The following is a 27,348-nucleotide window of genomic DNA, read 5'->3' on the forward strand; positions in this document are numbered from 1 at the left end:
GCATCACTCTTTCCATGGGGTGCTGCAGCACCTTCATTATTCTTTCTTTTCTTTTTTTCCCCAGATGAAATAAAAGCAGAGATTGAAAAGCCAAGGTAAGTGTCTAATTGCTACACCATGTTACAGTTTTTATTTTTGACCGTTTGTCAACATCTACATGGTAGCGAATGTGCAAGTATCTGAGTAGTAATAGGTGCAAGCAAGTTAGTTTATTGGAACAAGTTTATAAATGTGTTCCTGGCAAGAAAGGTTTCAGGGGCGGGCAAGGGATGTCCTAATTATGAAATACTCATGATTTGACTACCAGGGCCACAACTGCTATTGTAAGTCAGATTATTGCTACACTTCCTCAGGATGTGGAAAATTAGCATCCTTTCTTTTAACTGGATTTTTCCTTCAACAGATTTTGAAGAAATTGTGCATGTTAATGAATTACACTTGGTGTCTCGTGTGTGTTCAACTATGCATGCTATTATTCGTCTGGACCAAAGATACCAATACATAAAAACGTTTAATTAGATATCTGTTAATCAAGTCTCTGTATTTCTTTCTAGCATTATGAACTTTGAATTTGAATTGAAACTGAAAGGTGGGATGGCTTTCATGGAAGAAAGTGTATGGGGTTTTTGTATGAGATCATGAGCACTTAAGGATTTGGTGTAAAACAAAATATTTCACTAGAGATTTGTACACTCCACAACCTTTTTTCAGGAAAGCAGAAGATGTTTCATAGCTTAGACAAGCGCTTCTCAAACTGGCTGATGTGGCGGACCGGCAGGTTTTTTTTCCAGTGGGCCAGGGGCCGGTGCCCGGTTCAGCTGGTGGCAGCAACTGTGTGTAACAGTGCTACACAAATGCGCAACCGGCTATTTCTTTCCCTTTCCTCACCTTGCACGATGTGACATCACCTGGAGTGTTGGAATGTACAAACTGTGGCACTATGACATCAATATTATGCTTCTGAAAATATATTTCTTTCTTTCCGGGCAACTCGCTGCAGACCAGCACCGGTCCGCAGATCACCACTTTGAGAAGCACTGGCTTAGACTATGCTTTCTTACTCGGACTATATTAGTTGTCTAATAAATAATCAAAATATAATCCAGAAGCTAGTTTATTTTTTCTGTGCAAAGTTGGAGAGAGCAATTGTTAAGGCCTGTTTACTTCTTATCTCTAATAGGTTCTGTTTCTAGCGAAACACTTTGACAGCAAGGTGAAAAAGCATTACTGATTTCAAAATGGATAAATAGCAATTAAAACTTGTTTGTGGAACTCAGTCATGAAGATCTGTCCTTTGTCTTGCTCAGATTTTCAAGACATCATTATCTTATCTAATTCTGCTACTAAGAGTAAAAATATTTATTGTGGTCTCAGTATTCCTCCCCCCTTGCAATCTGGAATTCATACTCCTCCCCCCCCCCCAGCTTACATACCAGGAATTCATACTTGCTTTCTAAAGAACCTACAAAAATATGGGCTGCTGGCCATGCACCCAGCATTTCATCCATTTATTAGCTCTCTCTGCTTCTCTGCAAGTTGGTTGATATCCAACTATTTTCAGTTGAATTGGCAATTTAAGTAGAATAACATGAAATGTCACTTTTGTATGGTCCTTTCTGTACCTGCTGTTCATGTGCTCAGAGGGTGGGCATTTTATTTAAAGTGGCTCCTGGACAGCTGCTCTAATTAAAATGGCTCACCAGCACGTTTATTGGGCCCCTGTGCATTTCAGAGTGGCTGTGGGATGCCTTATCTAAAGCTCATTTGATGAGGTTTGAATAAAGCGTCTCTGGCCATTTTGAAACGTGGGGACTTAATACACATGATGGCAAGGTGATGCTGGAGCGTTTTAATTCGAAAGAAAAGCAGACTCAATTAACCAACAATTAACCTTAACGATTAATCAGTACTGCTCTGATGCATTCTAGCTAGAACATGAATGAGTGTGTCTGTAGGTACAGTCTGTCTTGGAGAATCATTGAGGAAAGAGTAGGCTTGTTTTCCCCCCTCCCTCCCTGCCCCCACTTCTCATTTGTATTTGCTGAAATTAGGAGCAATTCTACTAAAGCCATGATATCTTCAAATAAAATGCATGGAAAGTGAATTGGGTTTTGTGTGTGCTATTGTTGATGGGCTCATCAAAATGAATAATGGAGAGAGAACTTAAAGTCTGTTTTTGGTACACTGCTTATAGTGTGATTTGATAAAAGTGTGTATTTAGTGTTTTGGGGATAAATCTGCATGTTCTTTACATAATGCTGACTCAAATGGCACAGAGCAGTCATTCTGATGGGAAAGAAATGCAGTCATTTTTAGGGCAATTACTTCTTTTCCTTCTTAACTCAGTCAAGGCACTGCTGCCCCACCGAAAGCTAACTTCATTGAAGCAGATAAATATTTCCTTCCGTTTGAGCTGGCCTGTCAGTCAAAGTCCCCACGTATTGTCAGTACCTCACTGGACTGCTTACAGGTGAGTCTTCTGTCTAAACTTGAATAATATGAGAAATGGGCAGACTGGCAGGTGTAAAATCTTGACACTCACTGTAGAAATCATTAAGGTGAAGGAGTTAGTTTAGCCAGGATGCATACAATTCCAGAGTTGCGCTATTCTGCATTTACATATGTACACGTAAGGCTTTACAAAACGTGGTTGAAACTGCTCTGTGCTGAAAGCGGACATTGTTAAAATGGGAAATGTGTGTGGTTTCCCTTGGGGTCTTCCCCAGAAAAGGTCGCTTTCATTCAGTCTTCACTTGAAGAAGTTTCTGAACTGAATAAATATGCATCAACTGCAGATTTTTTTTTAATGCATTTCAGCATTTTCTGTCACCATGTAAAGCCTTTTCCATAAAGAGTTGAGCAGAAACAAGCACTTCCAGTGGGGCTATTGTATCAAACTCAAACTGCCTTCTAGTGGTTACTTGCAGTCAGTTGAGTTTTTTTGCATGAAGGATTGATCAGATAATTGGATTGTGTTCCCTTGTCTTCTGTCTTAAATGAGTTAAAAAAATTAACTTCTTGAACAGAATTAGTCTGTCTGGTATTTTTAAAAACAAGTCCTTTTGAGTTATTAATGGCAGCAAATGGTGATAAAGACCTATATTTTAATGGCTGTAATGCAGATTGATATGGTGAAATCCTTTTGCTTCATATATAGCTATTTTAGACATGACACCAAACTTCGGGGCAAAGCATCCATGCCAGAAGATAGGCAGGTGATCCAGGCTGACCTGGACAGGCTCGGCAAATGGGCGGACGAGAACCTGATGGTGTTTAACACCAAAAAATGCAAGGTTCTCCACCTTGGAAAGAAAAACCTGCAGCACCCTTATAGGCGCAGCAGTGCTATGCTGGCTAGCACTATGGAAGAAAGAGACTTGGGGGTCATCGTTGACCACAAGATGAACATGAGCCTGCAATGCGATGCTGCGGCTGCGTGCTGTGACCAAAATGCTGGCTTGCATCCATAGATGGTTCTCAAGCAAATCCCGGGATGTCATTCTCCCCTTGTATTCGGCCTTGGTGAGGCCGCAGCTGGAGTACTGCGTCCAGTTTTGGGCTCCACAATTCAAAAAGGATGTGGAGAAGCTCGAGAGAGTCCAGAGACGAGCCGCGCGCATGATCAGAGGTCAGGAAAACAGACCTTACGATGACAGGCTGAGAGCCATGGGGCTCTTTAGCCTGGAAAAGCGCAGGCTCAGGGGTGATCTGATGGCCACCTATAAGTTTATCAGGGTTGACTACCAGTATCTGGGAGAACGTTTGTTCACCAGAGCGCCCCAAGGGATGATGAGGTTGAACAGTCATAAACTACTGCAAGACTGTTTTGGGGTGGACATAAGGAAGAATTTCTTTACTGTCCGAGCCCCCAAGGTCTGGAACAGCCTGCCATCAGAGGTGGTTCAAGCACCTACATTGAACACCTTCAAGAGCAAATTGAATGTTTATCTTGCTGGGATCCTATGACCCAGCTGACTTCCTGCCCTTTGCGGCGGGGGGGCTGGACTCAATGATCTTCCGAGGTCCCTTCCAGCCCTGATGTCTATGAAATCTGTTGCTTGCAAAGGAGGTGCTACATTGTCTAAGTATGGAAAAATACTTAGAATACTTCAAATTCTTTAAAAGTTTAGTCTGCCTAGAGCAGGTATGGGCAAAAGGGTGGATCTGGCCGGTAGTCATACTCCATTTCCCAGCAGCCCCTACCCAAATCACTGCAGCCAGTTTCCAAGGAAGGGCTTTGATGGTGTGGGACTGGAGTTTCCATGGAGGCTGGCCCAAGCTTTGCTGGCAGGGTACATGGCCAGGCAGAGAGCTGCACTGGGACTGGGGCTGGGATTTTGTGGCAATGGTGGTCTGGAGCCAGGGCAGAGCCATGATTCACTGTGTATGTGCCCCAGGGCATAGACCAACCAAGCAGATGAGTTCATGGCTACCGAGCACTACCAGGAGTGACTGGAAATAACCGTCACAAGCTGGCAGAGGGTAGATTCAGACTAGACATCAGGAAGCGCTACTTCACTGTCAGGGCTCCTAGGATCTGGAACCAACTTCCAAGAGAAGTGGTGCAGGCTCCTACCCTCAGGGTCTTTAAGAGGAGGCTAGATGAACACCTTGCTGGGATCGTTTGACCCCAGTACTTGTTTCCTGCCACGGCAGGGGGTCAGACTTGATGATCTGCTTAGGTCCCTTCTTACCCTATGAACTATGAAACTTACTACTAACTATGAAACTATATTTTATGAAAAGTCAAGCGTCTCCTAGAATGGTCCTGTTAGTTCATGGAATTGTAGACTAAAAGAAGGCTTCTGTGCTACCCTGCAGGTGTTTGGTACTTGACAATATGTAATTTGTATTATCTCTGCTTAGAAACTCATTGCGTATGGGCATATCACTGGCAATGCTCCAGATAGTGGAGCTCCTGGAAAACGCCTCATTGACCGGATAGTGGAAACCATTTGCAATTGCTTTCAGGGACCTCAAACAGATGAGGGAGTTCAGTTGCAAATAATAAAGGTATTTGACTTTGATATTTCTAATACAGTTACTTTAAGAACTTAATTTGCTTAATAGAAGATTCCTTTCATCCTGTGCTTTAAGGTGCTACAACAGGCTTCTTAAATCTGAAACTTCATTTAAGGACCAGTTTTTCCACTTGTTGCACTTTATCTAGCCATAGGCATTTTGGGAGGCTGTCAAATCAGTAAGGAATTGGGGCTCAAAAACAACACCCCCCCCACGAGGGTGGGGGTGGAAAGGAAACCACAGATGAATAATTATGACCAAACTATAAAATCGGAGGTATCTGTATAAATGGCTTCTAAATTTCTTACCTCTCTCTGGGACGAAGCCTTGATGTGCAAGTTTCATGTGTCAGAAATTGAGGAGAGGAATTGGCTGCTAATCCTTTTGGCTTTTCCCTAGATTATTATTAGTCTATTTCTCCTCTTATTCAGGACTATTTGGGTATTGCCATTGATGGTAAAAAAAAAAAAAAAAAATACTGATTTGGTGGATGTTGAATAATTTGATGCTAAATCTTTGAGGTTTCCCTGGTCAAAGATAGGAATCCTCATAATAAATGACTGCTAAGACAGGTGCTAGGGGTGCTAAGACAGGTGCTAGGGGTGGAGGTAGAAAGGGTTTACTTTGACAATAAATCTTCTACTGAGGCAAACACGCACTGATTTGAAAAATAGCTGCATAGAATAGATCATCCAGTATATGAGAACTCTTTAATCATTCCAATTAAACTTCCTCCAGTTTATAAAGATTGAAAAAAGGCACATTTAAAGATGATTATGTGAATGGCCAGGAGTAGATGCTCCTATAACTTAGTTTAAATCTACTACAAATATGGCTGTTCCTGTGTATTTAGATCTGTTGTACTCTTTTGTGCTTTTTTTTTCCAGGCTCTGCTTACTGCTGTAACTTCTCCATATATAGAAATTCATGAAGGAACAATCCTTCAGACTGTTAGAACCTGTTACAACATCTATCTGGCCAGCAAAAATCTCATTAATCAGACTACTGCCAAGGCTACCCTTACTCAGATGTTGAACGTTATTTTCACACGGATGGAAAATCAGGCTGTATGTAGCTATTACCTTTTTACTGATCTGTCTTCTCTAATGTTGGTGCCTTGGAAAAGGAGCCACACTATTCTGCTTTTTGTGCTACCATAATTGAATACCTCTGGCTTTAATAGTGAAGAGCACCGAGTCCAGATTCTGCACTTAATCATGTTGAAAGCCACACACTTCAAACCTGATTGAAGCATGTTCCTGATAACAAGATATGACCCTCTGTCTTCCACTTAATTCTGCATAAACAAATTGAGAGATGCTATAAGCTTACAACTAGAGCAGAAGGAATTAGTGTTAACTTTAATCAGCTAATTGTCCTCCTGAATTTGAGACACTTGGTATACTTTTCATGGTGTATATCCTTGTTTGGTCCTTTAGTTACATTAAGTCTCTGCTTTATCATGTTGCATCATAGAGAGAATTTCTATCATGCTGGGTTTTTTTTTTAGATACAAGAAGCCAGAGAATTAGAAAAAACAAATCAACAAAAATCCCAATCTCCTGTGATTCAAACTGTAGCAGAGTCTCCAAAGATTAGTAAACTAAAGCACAACCAACAGGAAATGATGCTTTCTACCCCTGCAAAAGGAGATTTAACTAATGGGGAGCCTGAGAGTACAGAAAATGGGGACCAGAAGCCAGGGAAAGATCAGACTTCTTCAGTATCTGGTAAATAAGATTATATTGTCTCTGCTGACTCTTTTTGACAATGGTTCTTCCATCTTTTGCCCTTCTTTGTAACCCAGGCCTATGTCGCTTTAATTTCTTTGTCAAAAGAGTGATTGTGGCAGTCAAGTTATTCAAATGGGGTTTTAGTTTTCTGTGTATATGAGTGTTGTCACCTTTTAGTTGCCCAACCAAATATTCCAGGATCCTGCCATTGACTGCAGTACCTTTTTAAACTCATTAGTAAATGAGATGCATCTTCCTTGGAACTCAAAAACATTCTCTACCAGATTAAAACCATTTACCAACAAATCCAGTGTTATATTTTATAGTAAAATAATGACGTTTGCATATGTAAGATTTGCACTGATTGTGCCCTTTTGATATTCAGGCGATGGGTGAGTGGGAAGGAAAATGGAAAGCTGAGCTATGTTATTTGGAAATGTCAGCACTAAGCTTGGCGTTGGCCCTCTTGGAAGAAATTGTATGTGAAGTTTTTGTATAGCTTGGACCCTAGTGAATGCACACTAAGGTTCCACAGGCAGCTTTTACTTTTGGAATTTCCTAACTTTTGTGTGCTTGGCTTGGCACTCTTCATGTCCTGTTTAAGTAGGGTTTTTGGCATAATAGTAAAATAGTGTAATTTTTAACAATAATTGAAGCATAGCATTAATATTTTACTGCAGTAATTAAAATATACCATTTCCTAATGTTGAGTATCTCATGCATGTATGTATTTTTATATATGTTTAAAAAGGCCTTTTAAAATAGATTTAAACTTGCAGTATTCTTAACCCTTCTGTCTCCCCTCCTGCCCATCCCTCCTCCTCCCCTCCCCCACCATTTTTTTTTTTCTTGGTATCAGAAGAAACAACTGAAGGAGGACAGGAAATGATTAAAGACATCTTGGAGGATGTGGTCACATCAGCTGTTAAAGGTAAATCTTTTATTTGGGAAGAACCTTTCCCAAGCAGTTGTATAGCTGTTTGTCCAGTGTTTTTCTCTGCTGTCTTAAAAACTACACGTCTTGTCTAGGGCACCTACTGAGCCATTAAGTAGAAACACTCAGCACCCTCCTACACATTAGCTTTTAGTGCATTACTATAACCCTCCTCTGGCTAAGGCTAAGACAGAGTCCCTAAGCTATTAGTGCTGCTCTCTGCATCAGCAACGGGAGTGTCACTTGTACACACAAAGCATTTAATCATACAGGATTGATATGGAACATAATTTATTATCACAAGTATTTACCTTGTTTTTTGGGTTTTTTTAAGTGGCTGAGGAGAAGCACGTTGTATCTGAAACAGTCAGGGCCTCATCAGAATCAGAAGCTGTGGATCTTGCCCATTCTGGTTGTAGCAATGAAAATGTACAAACAAACGGAATTCCAGATGACAGACAATCTGTTTCCTCCACAGATAACTTGGTAAATAGCTTTCATGGTTATTGTATTAGTAATATTTTACTTTTGGGAAGGAAGATGAGGCAAAAATAACTCTAATGTTGCTTTCATGTTAATTTGTTTTTTTTTAAAAAGGGTGACTAAACTGGGCTGTACAGGTACTCTGCAACTTGTATTGCCTTTTTCAGCTGTTCTGAAAGTTTCATGTTATGGTTCTTGATCCATTAGGAAACAGATGTACCTGGACCTCAAGCAGCTGCCAAATTCTCCCATATCCTGCAAAAAGATGCCTTCCTTGTGTTCCGGTCACTGTGCAAGCTTTCAATGAAACCCCTCGGTGATGGACCACCAGATCCCAAGTAAAGACATCTTGTTAATTGAATCTTACTTCTTCCTGGAAGCTGTTATAAGAACAAAATGAATTGAATTCTGTATTACTTTAGAGCACAAACCTGGATATCCAGAGCTTCCAAGTTACTTCCTTGTTTCAGATATCTAGATGGTTGTTGCAATGAGAATTTTCTCTGTGTAACATCCTTACTTAGATAATTCCCAGTGTTTGATGTACAATACTTAAGGGAATCTTCAGTAACTCTTTAATAATGACTCGCCAGTTCTGCAGTCAGTCAAAGATACATTGGCAGTAGTATTTCTGAAGTTCTTTAGAAGACAATACTCCTCCTGTAATTCAGACCCTATGTCTCTGTTCAGATAGTGTGACTGGCTGAGTTGTGAGTTTCAGATGTTCTGTTCTTAAAGGATAGACTCCCAAATAAAAAATGTAGCTTTGCATGCATGTAGTGTCAGCAAGCAAGCTGTCTTCTGTGAAATGGGCAAAGACTATGCTCACTTCCATGCGTCCACAAAGAACTGCTGTAACTATCACATACTACATGCAAAGATGCATATATATGAGACATCTGAAAGTGACTTTAATTTTAACAACTCTCTTTTTTTGGCTTTTCTCCCCAGATCCCATGAGTTGCGTTCTAAAATCGTGTCCCTTCAGCTGCTTCTCTCAGTATTACAGAATGCTGGTCCAGTTTTCAGGACACATGAAATGTTCATCAATGCAATCAAGCAATATCTCTGTGTAGCATTATCGAAAAATGGAGTCTCTTCTGTACCTGATGTATTTGAGCTGTCTCTTGCCATTTTTCTCACCCTGCTTTCAAACTTTAAAACCCATTTAAAAATGCAGATTGAGGTAAGAGAGCTTTGTGTTCAATTTATATGCAAGATGTTGTATATTAATTAATCCAATTTACTTTATTGATAAAAGGCAGCATATAATAACTTCAAAAATTGTCACGTCGCAATTTTGCTTGCTATGCAAGCTGGTGGACTACTGCTTTCAAATAAAATTACTTATGCATGAGATGAAGCCTTGTATCCAAGCAAAATTGCTATGTAAAAAATGAATATGCTCATTTAGCTGTGTTGTAAAGCTTTTCAGTAGAAACATTCAGGCATCAGGTCCTGTTCTTATTTTCTCTGCACAGGTTTTTTTCAAAGAGATCTTCCTGAATATATTAGAGACCTCCTCGAGTTCTTTTGAGCACAAATGGATGGTGATTCAGACCTTGACTAGAATTTGTGCAGGTATTTCATTGTAAAAGTAAACGCTTGTTCTTCACCATGTAGCTTTATTTTGACTTGACAATGAAGTGGAGGATGTCCTTGGGACGTGGCCCTTTGCTCCCTGCCCCCCATCCTCCATCCTTTTGCAGCCTCTTTCCTCTGCCCCCTTCTATCAGACCCTGCTTTCTCTAAGTATGTGAAAGTGAGGGCAAATTTGAAAACACTGACTTTTGAACCAAACATTCGTATACTAATTTGCACATAAGCAAATTACTACAGGTACCCGTAGACTTCATCCAGAATTGATGCATTCTACCCTTTTTGCAAACTGCTGCAGGTTTTGGTGCAGGTATTCCTTAAACACATTTTTAAGTAAAACTTTTGTACTTTCTTATACATAGTACAAACTATGCATGATATTGGTTCAAAGCCAAAAAGCTCAATTTAGAGTGTGTGTGTGTGTGTGTGCACACTCCAGATTTCCCCCACCAAGTATCAGTGCTGAGGGGGGCTGTATGCAATGGGCATTATCATAAGTAGATGGGCTGCACTGACCTGTTCTTGTGGTAGGTTCCCACCAGCATCTCAAGGAAATACCATGACCAAGGTAATGCGGTTTAAATGGCAGTGTGTAGTGGACCTTTGTCTGCTTACAGACGAGACTCCCCACGAGAGCCTCATAGTTAGCTTCCCACTGGCCAGCTTCCAGTGGGAGGATCTCAGCTACTTGCTGACTTTATGGAAATGGGAGATTCCTCCCTAGCTTGCTTCTGTGGCCGTAGGGCTGAGGGCAAGTGAAACCGGAGGGCATTTGGACCCCAAGCCTCCAGGCTTGGGCCTGCACATAATATCCCTGCCAAAAGATTTGGAAGCATCTGAAGCCCCAGGCTGAAAAGTCTGGGGTGGAGGATACTTGCCAGTAGTAGGACCATGTATGGTTCTTAAACAATTCAAAGGATTTGGAACTGATCTGGCTAATTTGATTTGGAGGACAAAACTTTTTCCTTAAAAGCTCCCACCAGCATCTCAGCCTTTTGGCTTTGGACCTCGCAGGGGAAGTACCGTGATCACCTCAGTGGTTTTTCCAGGGTGAGGCCTATTCCTTATACTCCAGGCATGCCAACCCCTGCAAGTTTCCTCAAATGCAGGAAACTTAACTGCACAATTTTGTTTGCGGGGGAGGGGGCGACAACACACAACTGTTTTCTTGCTTTCCCCCTGGCTTGCTCCCTGGTCTTTGGGCTAAGAGCAAACAAGGCTAGAGAACATCTGAATCCCAGGATCCCTGGGCTTGCACATAGGATGTCTGCCACAGATTTGGGGAGTATTTAAAGCCCCAGACTGAGTCTGAGAAGGAAGATCCTTGTTCGGTGGTAGAGTCATTTTGATGTGAATGATTGAGCTCTTCTCAGTTGAAACTTGGAACTTGACTACTGGGCTTTGCCCAATAGAAATCAGAACTGATCTGGTCCTTAAGGGGTGGGGGGAGAATCAACAACTCAGCCTTTCATCTAAGATCAAGCATTTTTGACACCAAGAGAAGGGCATCAGGGCTGGCCCTGGCCCTGGCCCTTCTAGTGCTGGCATAGTATTGCAGTACCTCCAGGCCTGGTGCCAGTTTTCTGTGGAGGGAATACCTGCTGGTCTGGGGGGGGTTGTTTCCTTTTGTTTTTTGTTTTTTTTTTTAAAGGACAAAAAAAAAATGGTTCCCAGGTTTTCTTGTATGTGAATACAAGATTAAGGGTTTTTCCCCCATGCTGATTTGCAGGGAGGGACAGGGGATTGGGACCTTGTCCTATAGGCAGGTGAATATGGTAGATTAGTAGTAGCAATAAGTGTTGTCTTTTTTTTTTTTTTAAGCATTTTTCTCATTCATATAGAATATTGTCAATCAAGAAATTATTTAAAATTGTATAGAGATGCATAATTGTAGAGCTAGCAAACATATTTAAACCTAACTGAGATCATTATTTTTGGAATGAAGTGTCATCTTTGTGTGTATGTGGCTTCATATTGGATTATGACATTGAATTAAACTAATCTTGCTTTCTTGGTTTCTTTTTTTTTTTGTTTAAAGATGCCCAGTGTGTGGTGGATATTTATGTTAACTATGACTGTGATTTAAATGCTGCTAATATTTTTGAGCGCCTTGTAAATGACTTGTCTAAAATTGCTCAGGGACGGAGCGGACATGAGTTGGGAATGACACCTCTCCAGGTAAGAGGGAGCCTTGAAGACAATATAGCACTACTTTTCCTTTTTAAGACCTGTGTACTTTGTCATTTACTATTGTTTCTTCTGGTTGAGAGTGCAGCACAGCTACAGTCATTTGGCTTCTATTGTATTATGTCATTAGGGTAGTAATCCTGTTTCATTTCCTAATGAATTGAGCTGGATAGATGCCAAGTAATATAGTGCGAGTATATACATGTTCTGGCCAGTCCTTTTGTTAGGATATGGATGGAAAATGTAACGCTTCTGTAAAGTGAGGCTTACCACATACAACTGAGATGTCATCATCACCATCACCATCACCATCTGATTTTTTTTGCTTTTTAATTGCATGCTTCCCTCAGGAACGTCCTCGGTTAACAGAGCCTTCGTTAAATGAAATGTAAGGCTTTGGTATCACTAGGGTACCTCTACATCACAAAGGTGTTTTTTGTTTTGTTTTTTTTTTTCCCCACCCTCACTCCCCTTTAAAACAACATGTTCCCAGTCCTTAAAGGAATGATGGGGCACAACTATGGCTTTCCAGTAAGAGCACATGTATCCTTTCGATTACTGAAAGTAAACCATAGGGACCATTCAATGGCAGAACTCATCCTGGACATGACCACATCTCCCTGCTACAGTTGTAAAATCAGCAATATGTTACACTTACCTCCTTTTCTCTCTCTTTACTCCCCCCTTCAGGTCAGGAATGAAAATAATGATCAGGATGTGTATTTGCAAAAGAACATAGTGCAGTTAGGATGCATGTGCCTGTCTGTTTGTTTGTAGGGTTTTCTTTGGTTTTGTTTGTTTCCTTGGATTGTTTTTTTAAGCTGGAAGTGAACTGAGTTTGTAAGCCTTTTTGCTGGTAGTATAATCGAGGTAAAAGGTAAGAAGTACTGTTAGAAATGTTAGATAACAGACTCGGTTCCGGTTACTGTATCTGGATTCCTATAATCAGTGTGGGCCACAGCAAAACATTGCTACTTAGAGTTCTGATATCCTTGCAGCGTTTTTCCTGCCTTCATGACAAAATTGAATTGGGCTGTTCTGGTATTCCATCTAAAGTCTTAAAAATACCACTTGATCAACAGTTGCATGGTAACACAGTTGTCAGTTTGAGATTATTCAATCTTAAAAAAACAAAACCTGACTTTAGACCCAAGTTGTGACAACTTTCTACTATTAAGACTCTTTACGTGAGTTTTGTTTCCTAGGATTTTCTTGAAGCAACTTATTTATGAGTAGAAATTTTTTAACCTGTTGTCTTGCTCTTTGTTTTAGATGTACTTTGTGCAATGTTTAAGTCCTTTAATATCTCAACCTGGAACTGTCGGGTACAATTGACTTTTTTTTTTTTTTCTTTTAAATATAGGAACTAAGTCTGCGGAAGAAAGGTCTGGAGTGTTTAGTTTCAATCCTAAAGTGCATGGTAGAATGGAGCAAAGACCTTTATGTGAATCCCAACCATCAAGCCAGTCTTGGTGAGATTCTTTTTTTTAAATTTACACCAATATATGTCTAGCATGTAGCACTCTGATCAGATCAGTGGTGTGTACTTGAATTTTCACAAAAACTCCTTGCTGTTTCACAGAAAGTGTTTGTACAGACAGGCTTTAAGGAGAACAGGGAAAATGGAGAGTATGGTTATAGAAATAAGATCTTCAAGTTACTTGGTTTAAGCATGCAGTCTCTTCCTGTAGCTAACTAAGGTCATTCCTTCCTTTTTTTTTTTTTCCTCTCTTTCTGCTAGATGCAATAATAACATGGTTTTAGGTTCCTTGGGGTGTGGACTTTCCCAGATGTATTTTTAAACTACACTTGTGGAAGCTTGTAAGAGTCTCATGCATTTCTGTGAAAAGTGAAGTTTCTTATCTACCAAGCCCATAGGGATTAAAAGCATAAATGGGGGAAAATTATTTTTCTTAGAAACAGAAGTATTAAGTTAAGCAGGAAATGGTATATATCTATAACACAAGTTAGGCTTGCCTGTTGGACAGCCACCAGCCTGCTGTGTTTTGGGTGCTTCACTGAATCCATGTACTTTGCTTTAAGTCTGAGCTGAGTACAGGCATAGCCTCTGACTGCCGTTCTATGAGCACTTGTGATGCAAATTTTCTCTTCCCCCTTCTGAGTGCTGAGGCTTCCATGGTCCAAATGCCTACCCCCTGAGATTAGTGCCAGCTCTCTCCAACTCCACAGGACTTGAACATGGCCTTTTTTTCAAAGCTTCAGCCTCATGGGTACTCTGGCTTACAGTTTTACTTTTTCAAAGAAAATATGATAGTGTTTGATCCTACCCCTTTAAGCTCATGGCTTCTCCAAATAGTGGCATATCTTTTCTCCTGAAGACTCCTTGAATGACCAGTCACACAATCCAGAAAGAAGTCCCTCTGATCTGAAAAATATGCCCCCTTTCTTTTGGGGGGGAAGGATTGCTTTTTTTCCCCCTGCCATAAACTTCCTTTGAATTCCTTGTAAAAGCTTGTGTTTAACACCTGGTTTCCATGTACTTCATCTGGAGATTTTCAATTCCCTTAAACCAGTGCTTCTCAACCTTTTTTTAATCTTAAGGCATCCTTGGAAAATACCAGCTCTTAGTTTTTACTTCTTTTGACTATAGAAATGAAATAGAGCAATTCTCCTGTTGAAGAGAACTCAAAGCCTACAACAGGTCAGAATCTCTGGGTTTATCTTGTGAATAATGTTGGTATACTTAACAGTGCTAATGCTGTGGCACCCCATGGGACCCAAGAAAGGATCTCAAGGCAGTACAGCACCCTGATTTGAGACTTACTGCCTTAAATCATAGCCCTCAGCAGAGAAATGTTTTTGTGGTTTTTTTGGATACTCACACTCACACAGCGATGTGAAATAAGCTAATTGCTTTTATCAGATCTCTCACATTCTTTGTCTGTTCTCAGGTTCAGATAAACCTTCAGAGCAGGAAATGGGGGAAGGAAGATGTCTGGAAAGTGGAGGCAGAAGGAGCAGTGTAAGTTCCTTAGAGTCAACAGTGTCATCGGGAATTGGAAGTGTTGGCACCCAGACTTCTGTCCCAGATGATCCTGAGCAATTTGAAGTTATCAAGCAACAGAAGGAGATAATTGAACATGGAATAGAATTGTAAGTTTGGCTGTGTCAAGAAAATTTGAATGTCTGTTGGATAAATCTTTACTGTTACTGTATGTTATAGGAAATACATGTCACATTTACAGCTTCAAGTGACAACTTTTTTTTACTAGCTGTTGAAGCTAATGCCTGAGATTACTGTAACCAGAAGCACGTGCCATAATTGCCTTTTTATGGTTTCTCCTCTTTGGGCTGATTGTGTCACAAAGGAGAAGAGCTTTTGGCATAGAAACGTGACTTTCAGTCTATAGATGAGCTCTTCTACCATTCATGTTTACTTTGTGTTGTCAGTTAAATGCAAAATCCTTTTTTTTTTTCCGTAATACATGCACTACATATACTAGCATTTGGACAAGACAGGTTTTTGTCCTGAAAGATCTTGATTTGTCAGGACAATGACCCTTTCAGTATTGCTGACTTTAAATATACTTGGTGGGTTCTCTAGAATGACATAATTAATTATTACCCTTTGGATTTTTAAAAAATATATTTTTCCTTTCTTTGTCTTTAATTGTGAACCATTTATATTTTGAGAAATGATAGCTAAATTTAGACTACAGCTTTGCTTCTTTTTTTCTATATTGTACCTATGTGAATAGGTTTAATAAAAAGCCAAAGAGAGGAATACAATACCTGCAGGAACAGGGAATGCTTGGCACTACAACGGAGGAAATTGCACAATTTCTCCATCAAGAAGAACGCCTGTGTTTTGTAAGATTGAATGTCACGTAAAATAAATTGGTTAATGTTGTTCTTGACACAACTTATACCTATGCCTTCAAGCAGCTCAGGCTGCTCTTCTCCATATTCCTTTCTTTCTTTGCCCTTTTTTATTCTTCTACCCTGACATCACTCTCCTGTTTTATACACTCCCTCCAGTTTTGTAGCACTCTTCTTTTGGGATGGGATTTTCCTGGTGTCTCTTAATGCTGTGGCTATAACTATGCTGACTCTGCACTTTTACTGGTATAGGAACATCATTATACTGTACAAGCAAATACTGCTAGTGTAGATGTAGTGTATAACAGCAAAACAATGCATTTTGTACTAGTGGAATAAAACTCTCCTTCTTCCTTTTCTCTTCCCCATATTGTTGCCACTCCTCCATCCTACCAACTCAAAATGAATGCTTCTAATGTGAGTCAGTAGCTCAGTGGCACTGGTTTCTAAAGGTGGTGCTAGTAAATGGCATGACTGACCATGCAGAATACTGTACTTGGAACCTTCCATGTTCAGCAGTGGCACTGCCTACAGTGAGCAGCATATCACAGTTTATAAAACTGGCTATAACTGTTATACCAATTACTTACTGCAACATAAATAAGGTGCTAAAATTAGTTTGGTGTAGAATATTCATAACTCTCTTTTTCTATGTTTAGACTCAAGTGGGTGAATTTCTAGGGGAGAATAACAAGTTTAACAAGGAGGTGATGTACGCCTATGTAGACCAGCTTGATTTCTGTGGGAAGGACTTTGTCTCTGCTCTGCGGATATTTCTGGAAGGTTTCCGATTGCCAGGTGAAGCCCAGAAGATTGACAGACTAATGGAGAAGTTTGCAGCTAGATACATTGAATGCAACCAATGGTAATTCAGTGTATAATATTGGATAAATACTTTATGAATGGCAATCTTGCTGGCAGCCTGTAGCTAATGGCCAATTCCCTCCTACTTGTAAGGCATGTTGGCAGGACACTAGGGATAAGTTTTATGTTTTATTTTGTTGTTGGTTTTGTTTCGTTTTTTGGTTTGGATTTCTTTGGGGGGTGGGGTTTGCTGTTACTACCATGATGACCTAACCTATGGTTAAATAGGAAAACTTGACTCCTAAGACTTTCCCATGAGAGATTTTCTAAATTACTGTGAAGTCTTGACAGTATAGGCGTTTCAGAGGAAGCTTTCTGATTAAGTATCTGGGTACTAATTGATCAGCAACCTCTGGATACTTTTAAGTGCTGTATATCCTGATAACTTTCAACTGATCAGGTGCAAGACCAAAATTTGATCAGCATTACTTAAGAAAAAATTAATAGGAGCATTAAAAATGTGACTTGTGAAGTAACTTATATGTAATGACGCATTTTTCTACTTGCCTTCTGCCACTCGCCAAACATGCATATATGTGCCACTTTGATATAGACCATTTCACTCTAAACTTCTGAGTAATATAACTTGCTTCAATACGTTGGCACTGATTTAAGGCTAGATGTTAGTGTTGTGCCTCTCCTCCTGCCCCACAGATTGGTATTATAGTATCTGTTCTTCTAGAAATAATTTTGAAAACCTTAAATGTCATACACTGGTGAGTAATCATATTTCTGTAAGTGCTTGCTGAATACAAAAACCTAGGAAGGATAGCAATGCGTATATTTTTTAAAAGCCTTTCTTAATGTGCCTTTTTTTTTTTTTTAAAGCTTCTCTCTCCAATTTATTGGCTTTGTTGTAGCTTTCAGTAGATAAGTAGGAGCTGGCCCTATTTTTAGTGTTAATAATTTTAATATTGGAGACTAAAGTGATAGATTCCTTGTTGGATTCCCCCCACCTCGCACACCCCTTTTAAGAGTGTGCATCTTTCCTTCATATGCAAATAGAATGAATGATCCAGTTGAGATGGGCTCTAAAATCTGTTTTTTGTGTGTTTTTGTTTTTTTTTGTGGTTTTAGGCAAACCTTGTTTGCTAGTGCTGACACCGCCTATGTTCTAGCATATTCTATTATAATGCTGACTACAGACTTGCACAGTCCTCAGGTAGGAAAAAACTACTTACAAGCTGGTGCTAGGGCTCTTGAACTTGCATTCAAAATCTGACATCTGCATTTCATCCTCTTGACAGGTAAAGAATAAAATGACAAAAGAGCAATATATTAAAATGAATCGAGGAATCAATGATAGTAAAGACCTTCCAGAGGAATATCTGTCCACCATTTATGAGGAAATAGAAGGAAAGAAAATCTCAATGAAAGAGACAAAGGAGTATGCAGTTTCAGCCAAGAGTAAGCCAAGTAAGATTTAATTGGACACTCGAATATAGAGTTCTGAGCTTCTTCTAATGACTGTCATTCAAGAATTAGCATGCTCTAATTCAGCTTTGCTAACACTTCTATGGTACATAAGCAGCATCTGGGGGACACTTCAGCCACTGCTAAAATAGGGTCAGTTCAGAAGGTGAAAAACACAGCAGGTGCTTAAGAAGCCAGCACCAAGCAACAGTTAAGATAAAGCAATGAAGAGTAATGTTACTATTTTGAGAATCAGAGGGGTGTTAAAATGCAGGAATATAAGTTGGCAGTTGACCTAGAGGAAATAGCTAGCAGTTCTCCTTGAAATTAGTATGTGGCTGTTGTATGTTGTACCCTACTTCCCAGTGGCACTTGATAGTTCAGAGGCTTACTGCTTGCCTGAAAGAGCTTGTCTCAATTGATATGGTGAAAATAGAGGTTGGAGGTGATTAAGTCATGTTTGCAGAGTGACCTTCTCTTGCCTAGAATGGTGAGAACTTAAGGTGTGCAGCTGGAGTTGATGTACTGTGCTCTGAATAACAAACTGGACATTCATTTAGTACTCACTCTGAAAGAAAAGGGCTAGGCACTGCACCTCCAGCATCCATTTCCTTCGATAGGTAGGTGTTCCCTGTAGGTTCCCTATTCAGGTAATGGTTTTCTAGCTTAAGAAGTAACTAAAGTCACCAGCTGAGGAATTATGGTGACACAAAAGAAGTAACCAGTGATTTTAATAGCAGGATCTGTTTGATAGACCTTGGAGCAGAAACTGATAATCATGTTCATACTAAACTTAATGAATATTTAAATAAAATGTGACCTAGGTTATAAAAGCATAATTAAAGATCAATTTCATAGAAAATGTGGAGCACAAGACATATTAAAGGAAGAACTGTATAACTGTCTTGTATCATCTAGTGGGTGAATTTCTGCATTAGGCAAGGCTTTGCCTTGTTCTGGAGACTCATGGAAAAATTCTTGAGTGAAATATTAATGTATCTGAAAAAGTTTTCATAAGCTGCTGTTTATCAACGGTCTTCATTCAGCATCTGGGGTAGCTTAAGTCAGGAGTTTGACAGAATAATTTTATCTGTTGTGTCATGTTCTCCTTAGATGTAGCCAATGAGAAGCAGCGACGGTTATTGTACAACCTGGAGATGGAACAAATGGCTAAAACAGCTAAAGCCCTCATGGAAGCAGTAAGCCACGCCAAGTCTCCTTTTACAAGTGCCACTCACCTGGAGCATGTCCGGCCCATGTTCAAAGTGAGTGCGTGGAATTCTCTGTGTACCTTTTGGTAGGGCAAAAGATTTTCTTGAATCCGAAATGTGTAATTAACAAGCGTTAGGACTCTCACCTGAGAGGTGCAGTGTATCTTTTTCTGATTATTTCACTGGGGTGTTGCATGCTGTCATATGAGTCAGACTCACGGATACAAAGAAGACAACTAGGAGCTTTGGAGGGGGGGCATGGACCTTTTTCAGGGCAATGCCAATATATAGAGCTAAAGGAAAACAGCAAATGATACTGAGAAGAGCTTATGTAAATAGTTACATACCTGGTTGGCACTAGTTGCCTCCAAATTAGTTTTCATTGCTGACTAACCAATTCTTCCAGAAGCAGTTACTAAACTTACAAAGGCTTGTTTTTTGTTTAGCTTGTGTGGACTCCGTTATTGGCAGCTTATAGCGTTGGTCTTCAGAACTGTGATGACACAGAAGTTGCATCTCTCTGTTTGGAAGGAATACGATGTGCAATCAGAATAGCCTGCATTTTTGGCATGCAGGTTTGTATATAGTGGATCTGATCTGTGTAGATCTCTAGAAGCAAACATGACATCGGAAGAAAAAGGAATTTTTTAAAACTGATTATAAAATGGTGTTATCTCACAGCTTTATATAGTATAGAAGGGGATGACATGTATTTTCCACTAGTCACCTCAAGCAAGTTTAAATAAAAAAATGACTTGTTGACTAGGAGAGCAGGTGGAATGTTTTGTTACCAGAAAGATTTTTTTTTTTTCATTTTGATGCAGTCTTGAGGTGTTGAATATTGGAAAATTTGATTCTTTTTATTCTTAACTATCAGATGACCCCTATTGATGGGGTATCCACTATGATCACTTGCTAGCTTGTCTCCAGTTCTTCCCTGATGACCAGTGAATAGAGACCTGCATGGGTCTCATATTTAAAGGCCCACTTCTGGCCAGCACCTGATATTACAGATCTGGACCCAAACCTGCAGCCTGCATTAGCAACATCATTGTACCCATGCACCAAGCCAATCTACTTTTAAGCAAACATACAACCTGACCCAGACACATTTTTCTAATCATTCTGCTCAAGCTGCTGACAGACATGGAAAAAAATCAAACAAACCACACTTCTCTGGAAGAGGCAGTGCATTAGTTCAACCTAGCTCCATAGTGTCTGTATAGATGGGTGCTTCAGCTGGGCTTTCTGGTGCTTGTAGCTAATTGTAGCTTGTAGCTAAAGCTCATTCAATTGGCTACTAGATATGGGGTCAGCAATACTCAGCAGGTGTGCCAGAGCACGGCATGTGAAGGCATTGTGCTCAGTATGCCAAATCTGGCTGGGCTTTGGGCAGCTGCTGCCAGCTACAGAGCCTAGGCTGCTTGCAGCAGGTGACAGGCTGCAAGCCTTGCTTTAAGCAGCCTGGGCTCTATGGCAGGCAGCAGCTGCCCAGCCGTGAGCCTAGAAGCAGCTGCGCTGCGGTCTGGAGTCCCAGCTGACTCATTGCTGCGCTTGCTTTGGGGATCAAAGGGCAGGATTTGGCCTGGTCACAGGGCTGGGGGAAGGTGCTCGTGGGTGGGGGTGCTGTCATGGGGGCAGCTGCCCCAGGCAGTCCCGGGGGAGACCCCCACCTCCTGTGCTGAAGTTCCAGCAAGCTAGGTCCTTGCATGTGGCCAGTGCCCAGTCTGCAGCAAGGAAGAGGCTGGGCTGCCCTGGCCCCCACCCCGTGTCCTGTCCCCTTCTGTGCCGTGTTCCCAGAGATGTGGCTGCAGCTGCTGCCAGCAGTAAGGCTGGGTTTCTAGATCCTGGTGCAGCCATTTGCAGTGGCTTCGCCGCCAAAGCCCAGGTTGCTCACAGAAGACAGCTGCAAGCAGCTGCACTGGGGTCAGAGCCCCAGACCTGTTAGTTGCTAGCAGCAGCTGCTTGGGGTGGACAGCAGGGAAGAGGCCAGGGATGTGCTGCCACAACAAGCATTGGACCCTTTGCCGTTCCCCCACTGTCCAGCATGCCAGCATCTTCGAAGTCCAGGTTGCTGGGGTTTTTTGGCACTTGGCCCAAAAATCATTGCTGACCTCTGTATTGGATAAAAGCCCCACGGAAGCACCTGATCCATACAGACATTGGACAAGCCAGCTCCAACTAACGTGATGCCTCTTTTGGGTATGAGTTAGACTTGGTATGGGGGCACAGTGACTTTAAAGTGCTGGGGGGTGGAGATTTAAGCATGGGAGGGGGGGTCACATCTGTCAGTGAGGCTTATTCTGACCCGAGTCTAACCTGAAAATTTTTTTCTGACCCACACACAAACCATAAGATGTGAACTAGTTCACATACCAATCTGAACCCGACATGCTTTTGCGGGTCATCTAAGGACACCTGTGGGTACCCAACTCGATTCAAGACTCTGCCAGGAAATACTCTACTGTAATTGCAAAGCTGTGTGTGAGAGGGGGTGGAGAGGGCAGGAATGTGGTCAAAATAGGGCTGTCAGGAGGGTTTTGTGCAACACAGCATGGCTTTTTCTTCTATGCTTGCAGACTTGATTTTTCTCATTTCTGTATTCTAGCTTGAACGAGATGCTTATGTACAGGCCCTTGCTCGCTTTTCATTGTTGACTGCCAGTTCCAGCATTACAGAAATGAAACAGAAAAACATAGATACCATTAAAACACTTATTACAGTGGCTCATACAGATGGCAACTACCTTGGGAATTCCTGGCATGAGGTAAATGCTTGGATAGCTAGAGCACATGAGGACTTGATGTGCATCAATAGCCTCAACATTTTGTTAATTTAGCTCTGTCCTGCTATTTGTACAGTCTAGAGGATTCACAGCTGCAGCCCTGGGAAGCTTTACAGATTAAATCCCCCCTCTTACAGAAGTGCATGCTTGTATCTGAATCTGGAGTGTCTGACAGAGATGTTTCTAACCTTTAGAATTGTGAAGGCTCTTAAAGTGGGATCTGGGAGGCCAGTCCTGAGGTGTGTGAAGATTGTTAAAAATGCTCTCCTTTATGGGTGTTAAGCTGTCATTAAATTTTGAGAGAGAAGTCAACTTCTGAACCACTGAGTTTATCAGACATGTATATTGACAAATAAATTCTCTTAGTATATAATCCTCAAGTCTTCCTTCTCACCCTTTGGCAACTCCTACAAGGCAGCTTCCTTTGTCACTGGAGAAATTTCCAGGGAGAATGGGAAAACTGGCAGGATTAAACTTAATTTAATCTGAAAGCAAGACTGCTGCAGTTTCCTGCTTTCTCTAGGTCAGAAATAAAGATCCCCCCCAAAAAGCAAGTCTTTGCTGATCAGGAGGATACAGATGGGAATCTTACTGGACTTTGCTGCAGATCTTTGTTTCAGCTTAACATGCAACAGAGAGGCTAGATTTCAGCTTTAATGGCAACACAGAGGCTTAACTAGCTTGCAGGGTAACAGAGTGCATGTTTGTGCTGTTGAGGGAATAAACTCTACCCAATTGGTACTGTTCCTTGTAAAACAAGCTTTTTAACTGAGGCAGTGAGGATGCCTTTGGGTGCCCTGGCACCACCCGAAAGTCCTGGGTTCTGGGCAAGCAGGTTTGAACAGTCCAAGGGATGCTCCTAACATCCTTACCACTTTGTTTCCATCTACAGAGCAGGCTTGTCTACTCGGCATTGCTAGTGAGAACTCCGCTGTGGGAATGACATTATCTTTTGTCTCTCTGGATCTGCCTTTTAAGGGCCCTGCTACATATTCAAGTTATAGCTGGATAAAAACCAGCTATAGAGTTGTTACACATTTTCAAGCATTAACTCTTTATGGCTGGTTTGCTCTTTTTATAGCTGGATAATGTGATAGCTGGATTTATTGTGTGATAGTTACTTTGCACATGTGACTAGTCTAATTTATTGCACAGTTAACCAGTTAGTTGTGTAATATATGCAACACGTAGCAAGAGGCCTAAGATTCCCAAAAATTGCAGCTAGATTTGAAGTAATGGGAGCCCACCCATGTACCCCAGTGGAAAGGAAATCCACTGGAGATTTATAAACCCAATCGTTTACATACTAAGCTGGGTTTAGCAGCTGAAGAACCAGGGGTTAGATTTCTAGCTTCTGATTTCACATTTGTCACTGAATCATCATGATCTTGGTCATTTAGAATAAGCATATTTGCAATAACATTTGTCTGCATCATAGAGGTATTGAGACTTAATATTAGTAAAATAATTTGACTTGTAAAATTCATAGTAGAAGATGGTGGTGTAGGTACTCATGTTGTTGACACATGCTTTTTAGATCTTGAAATGCATCAGCCAGTTGGAACTAGCACAACTTATAGGAACTGGGGTTAAAACACGATACTTATCTGGCTCTGGGCGTGAAAGAGAAGGCAGCATTAAAAGCTATACATCTGGGAGTGAAGAATTCATGAGCCTGGGACTAGGTAAGATTAATCTCTGACACTTTACAAGCTTGCATTTACAAGTAAATTAAATCTAAACACTTAACATGACAGATGATAAATGATACATTCCTATGAAATGTTTAAAGCCGATAAATATGAACTAAATGTGGAGAACAGTTTTACTACGTGATTAATAAAAGGAGCCCACTGCTTCAGCTACTCCAGTAATGATTACCTAAGTATGTTCCAGCTGTTCTAAATTGGTTCTATGAAGTTACTTTGATAAAATTCCTAAATGTAATTGTCTGTGGTTATGACTTTCAGATATAGCATAATATAGTTTTGTTACCAATGTTAGTTTCCTTTTTTTCTTTGTTTAGAAATAAAAATATTGTAACAATTAAAATCTTTTATGTACTAAACTTTTGATGGCACCTAGAAACTGTTTAGAATACAAGCATTTGCAAATTTCATACTAGATACTAGATCCATTGTCCATCTTAGTCTGTTTTTTTATATTCCACAAAATAGGGTTCATGCACAGAGAACTATAGGGAGAAGAAAGTTTCTTCATAGAAGAGATTAATATAGAAATAGCAGTGTTTTAACAGAAGCAGTAGCTACATCCACTTATTTGGATAACTAAACTGCAGGTAACCAGGGTAATATCTCCGGGCACCTATACACATACTGGACATCTGTTCCAGTGTGTGCTAATTGGCACATGGCATGGTCTTCATTAATTGAGTCTACTGGAGTGTGCCAGTTAACATGCTCCAGCAGCCTCCACATCATGTGTATTCAGTGTCCCTGCACTTCAAAATGGTGGTGAAGGGTGCTTTAGCTAAAGCTTGTCAAAAAAACTTTAGTTAAAGCGCCCCAATCAAGATTTTTTGAAGCATGGGATGTTGTGGGTGCTTTAATTAGCTAAGGTGTGTGCTATTTCCCCTTCCCCCATGCACCCTCTATCCCAAAGCATGTGTAGAGACACCCTCTGGTTCCACTATAGATAATTAATTAAAGTTCAAGCACTTATTTATAGGCTAGAGCAGTGGTTCCCAAACTTTTTTTCTTTTGTCTTTTACCGCGGCCTAGTGTGAGCGGGACAGGGCGTGCAGAGCCAGCTGCCTCCCTCCCTGGGCTCCCCCACCATCCAGCCGTAACCCTGGAAGTTTAGCTGTGACCCTGGAAGCTGTTCGTCCAGGCTGATGACGGGGCTCTGAGCACAGGCTCACGCCATAACCCTGCAGCCAACCTGGTGGTTGGGAACTTTTGGGCTATAGGGACATCTGTCGCTTGTTTTTTTGTTTTTGTTTTTGTTCTTCTTGCTCTTTGTTGCTCTTTTTTTTTCTTCATCAACTGAAAACCACTGAAGATGACTAATTTTCATGCAGTCCTATGATGCAAAACCTGTTTCATTTGAAACAACATCTCCCTTTCCAGTGAACAAATGAATGCAAGTTCCTGTGCTCATAACTTTTTTATTTTACTATTAACTTGAAGCTAATCTTCTGGAATCAAATATATGGACAGTCAAGAAATACTGTTTTGAGATTGGCCTTTAAATGTTATTAATGTCACTTGTCCTGTGTGAATTTTGGAAGTGACTTGGGAGCAGCAGCTGTTGATCGCTGCTGCTTGTGTAAAACTGAACGCACTATTGATGCTTAGGAATCCATATGATGTCATTTGTCTCTGAATATTCTTTTTCCAGGTAACCTTGTTGGTGGTGGAGTTGATAAAAGGCAAATGGCCAGCATTCAGGAATCTGTAGGAGAGACTAGCTCACAAAGTGTGGTGGTGGCAGTGGACAGGTATTGTCATTAGCTTCTGTAATAAGATTATGTGCGCATCGAGTTTCCCAAGCTGTCCTGATGTTTGTTTTTAAAAACGAACAAAAAACCTGTTGATTCCAACTGGGTTTTCAGCTTCTGAAGTTTAAAACCATTATAAGAATCTTGCCAAATCTCATGGAACTATTGAGTACATTATTTCAATCCCAGAGAGAGACATGTTTTCCAGTGAACTAGGTGGTTATTGATGCTGATTGCTGGATAACCAGAGGGATTATTTTGCATAAATTCAAATGGATTTTAAGGGTGGGAATATCGTATGCATATTCTGTTCTTCAGTCCTTTACTGCTGCAAAATAAATTGGAGGTATTGTGTTGTATAGAGCACAAGAACCAATTTAAAAAGCACATAAATTACTTTTGTATTGGCTGTCTGCTACATGAAGCATGTCCTGTTATGTTTGGTTATTTGCTACTCTAAATTTACACCATTTTTTGCCTCTGCTGGGTCACAAATCCAAATTGGGTTCTTTGAAATCCCTATTTATTGGACATGCATCAGTATCTCCATTTTATTAGATTAGGGATGCTCAACCCCCAGCCTGCATAGCTCTTGCCCTACGGTTAGTGCAGCCAGAGCTTCTAGCACTGTTGTAGTCTGACAAGGTATCAAGTGGCACCCATTTTAATGCCTTCTAGTGCAACACTTTCCCATCCCTTTCTGCCCCCCTCCCCCCTTGCTCAGCCTCTTAGAGTTTTTAACATGGAAACACCCTGAATGATTGATGTATTTTTTGGCAAAATAGTTATTGGGGCAGTGCAGGCCTGCATGCATCCTTCTAATGTGCATTTCGAGGCATGAGAATAATGGCATACCCTGGCTTGGTAGATGAGGATACCCAAAAAGCTGCAGGCTGGGGGAGGTATATACAAGTTCTTGCCATGGTGGCAGGGTGGTAGTGCAGGGGGTTAAACAAAGCTCATGAAATACAGGAGAGGGTGAGAGAGTAGCATGCATGGGGCTTGTGGGATGCCATGGAGGGAAGCAGCTTAGCTTCTGCAGGACAAATCGTTGCCTCTTTTCAATACAACTTAACATGTTAACCACATCTTAATTTTGTTCGACAGAATATTTACAGGATCAACCAGGCTGGATGGCAATGCAATAGGTATGTATACTGAACATATAGTGAAAAGGACCATTGCAGGGGAAACCATCCCAAACTCACGGCCTATAATATCTGTTTAACATTCAGTTGACTTTGTCCGATGGTTGTGTGCTGTTTCCATGGATGAGCTGGCTTCCCCTCACCACCCACGCATGTTCAGTCTACAAAAGATAGTGGAGATTTCATATTACAACATGAATCGCATTAGGCTGCAGTGGTCAAGGATATGGCAAGTGATCGGAGATCATTTCAATAAGGTACTTAAACCTTAAAGATTACAGAATATAATCTTACAGTGCCACTTGAGTTCAGGTGGAATAATGTTTATTGGCCAAGAATTTCCCCTTATTATGCATCATGGCTTTAAAGGGTTCTTATGATTCAAGTGTCATGGGTTTGGGGATGTATGGATCAACATGGATTGAGTTAATGCTTTTAAATACTCTGGATGAACTGAAGCGGTCATGACTATCTCACATTTGTATCTTAACAAAATCCACAATCAGAGTACATTATGGAGTATTTAATCAAAAAGAAGGAAAAAGATTCTTAATTCCTTTAGCTCCATTGTTAGAAATAATGTAATGAATTCTCTTTGCAGGTGTAAACTGAGTGTTTGCAAACTTGAACAGTTTGCTAATTCTCTAACCAAAATTTTTTCCATGTTCT

The 27,348-nt window shown here is 40.7% G+C and overlaps 1 protein-coding gene across 3 annotated transcripts in view; it reads left to right on the plus strand.

Moving 5' to 3' along the window:
• ARFGEF2 (ARF guanine nucleotide exchange factor 2) overlaps nt 1-27,348 on the plus strand; it is a 58,838-nt gene that overhangs the window by 14,176 nt on the left and 17,314 nt on the right. For 2 of the 3 annotated variants that reach the window (XM_090064798.1, XM_090064801.1), the window contains exons 2-25: nt 65-95; nt 2,347-2,470; nt 4,867-5,013; nt 5,910-6,089; nt 6,533-6,752; nt 7,615-7,686; nt 8,024-8,175; nt 8,380-8,510; nt 9,124-9,358; nt 9,654-9,753; nt 11,810-11,949; nt 13,322-13,430; nt 14,871-15,072; nt 15,678-15,789; nt 16,458-16,663; nt 17,740-17,824; nt 17,910-18,078; nt 19,189-19,340; nt 19,733-19,861; nt 21,895-22,053; nt 23,609-23,756; nt 25,432-25,531; nt 26,639-26,679; nt 26,767-26,936. In XM_090064798.1, the coding sequence (XP_089920924.1) occupies nt 65-95; nt 2,347-2,470; nt 4,867-5,013; nt 5,910-6,089; nt 6,533-6,752; nt 7,615-7,686; nt 8,024-8,175; nt 8,380-8,510; nt 9,124-9,358; nt 9,654-9,753; nt 11,810-11,949; nt 13,322-13,430; nt 14,871-15,072; nt 15,678-15,789; nt 16,458-16,663; nt 17,740-17,824; nt 17,910-18,078; nt 19,189-19,340; nt 19,733-19,861; nt 21,895-22,053; nt 23,609-23,756; nt 25,432-25,531; nt 26,639-26,679; nt 26,767-26,936 (3,314 nt within the window). The remainder of the gene's footprint in view (nt 1-64; nt 96-2,346; nt 2,471-4,866; nt 5,014-5,909; nt 6,090-6,532; nt 6,753-7,614; nt 7,687-8,023; nt 8,176-8,379; nt 8,511-9,123; nt 9,359-9,653; nt 9,754-11,809; nt 11,950-13,321; nt 13,431-14,870; nt 15,073-15,677; nt 15,790-16,457; nt 16,664-17,739; nt 17,825-17,909; nt 18,079-19,188; nt 19,341-19,732; nt 19,862-21,894; nt 22,054-23,608; nt 23,757-25,431; nt 25,532-26,638; nt 26,680-26,766; nt 26,937-27,348) is intronic. The other variant, XM_090064799.1, reaches the window with a different exon arrangement.

Source organism: Crocodylus siamensis, chromosome 10, assembly GCF_052110815.1.
Source record: "Crocodylus siamensis isolate JL-2025a chromosome 10, ASM5211081v1, whole genome shotgun sequence".
Taxonomy (NCBI): Eukaryota; Metazoa; Chordata; order Crocodylia; family Crocodylidae; genus Crocodylus; species Crocodylus siamensis.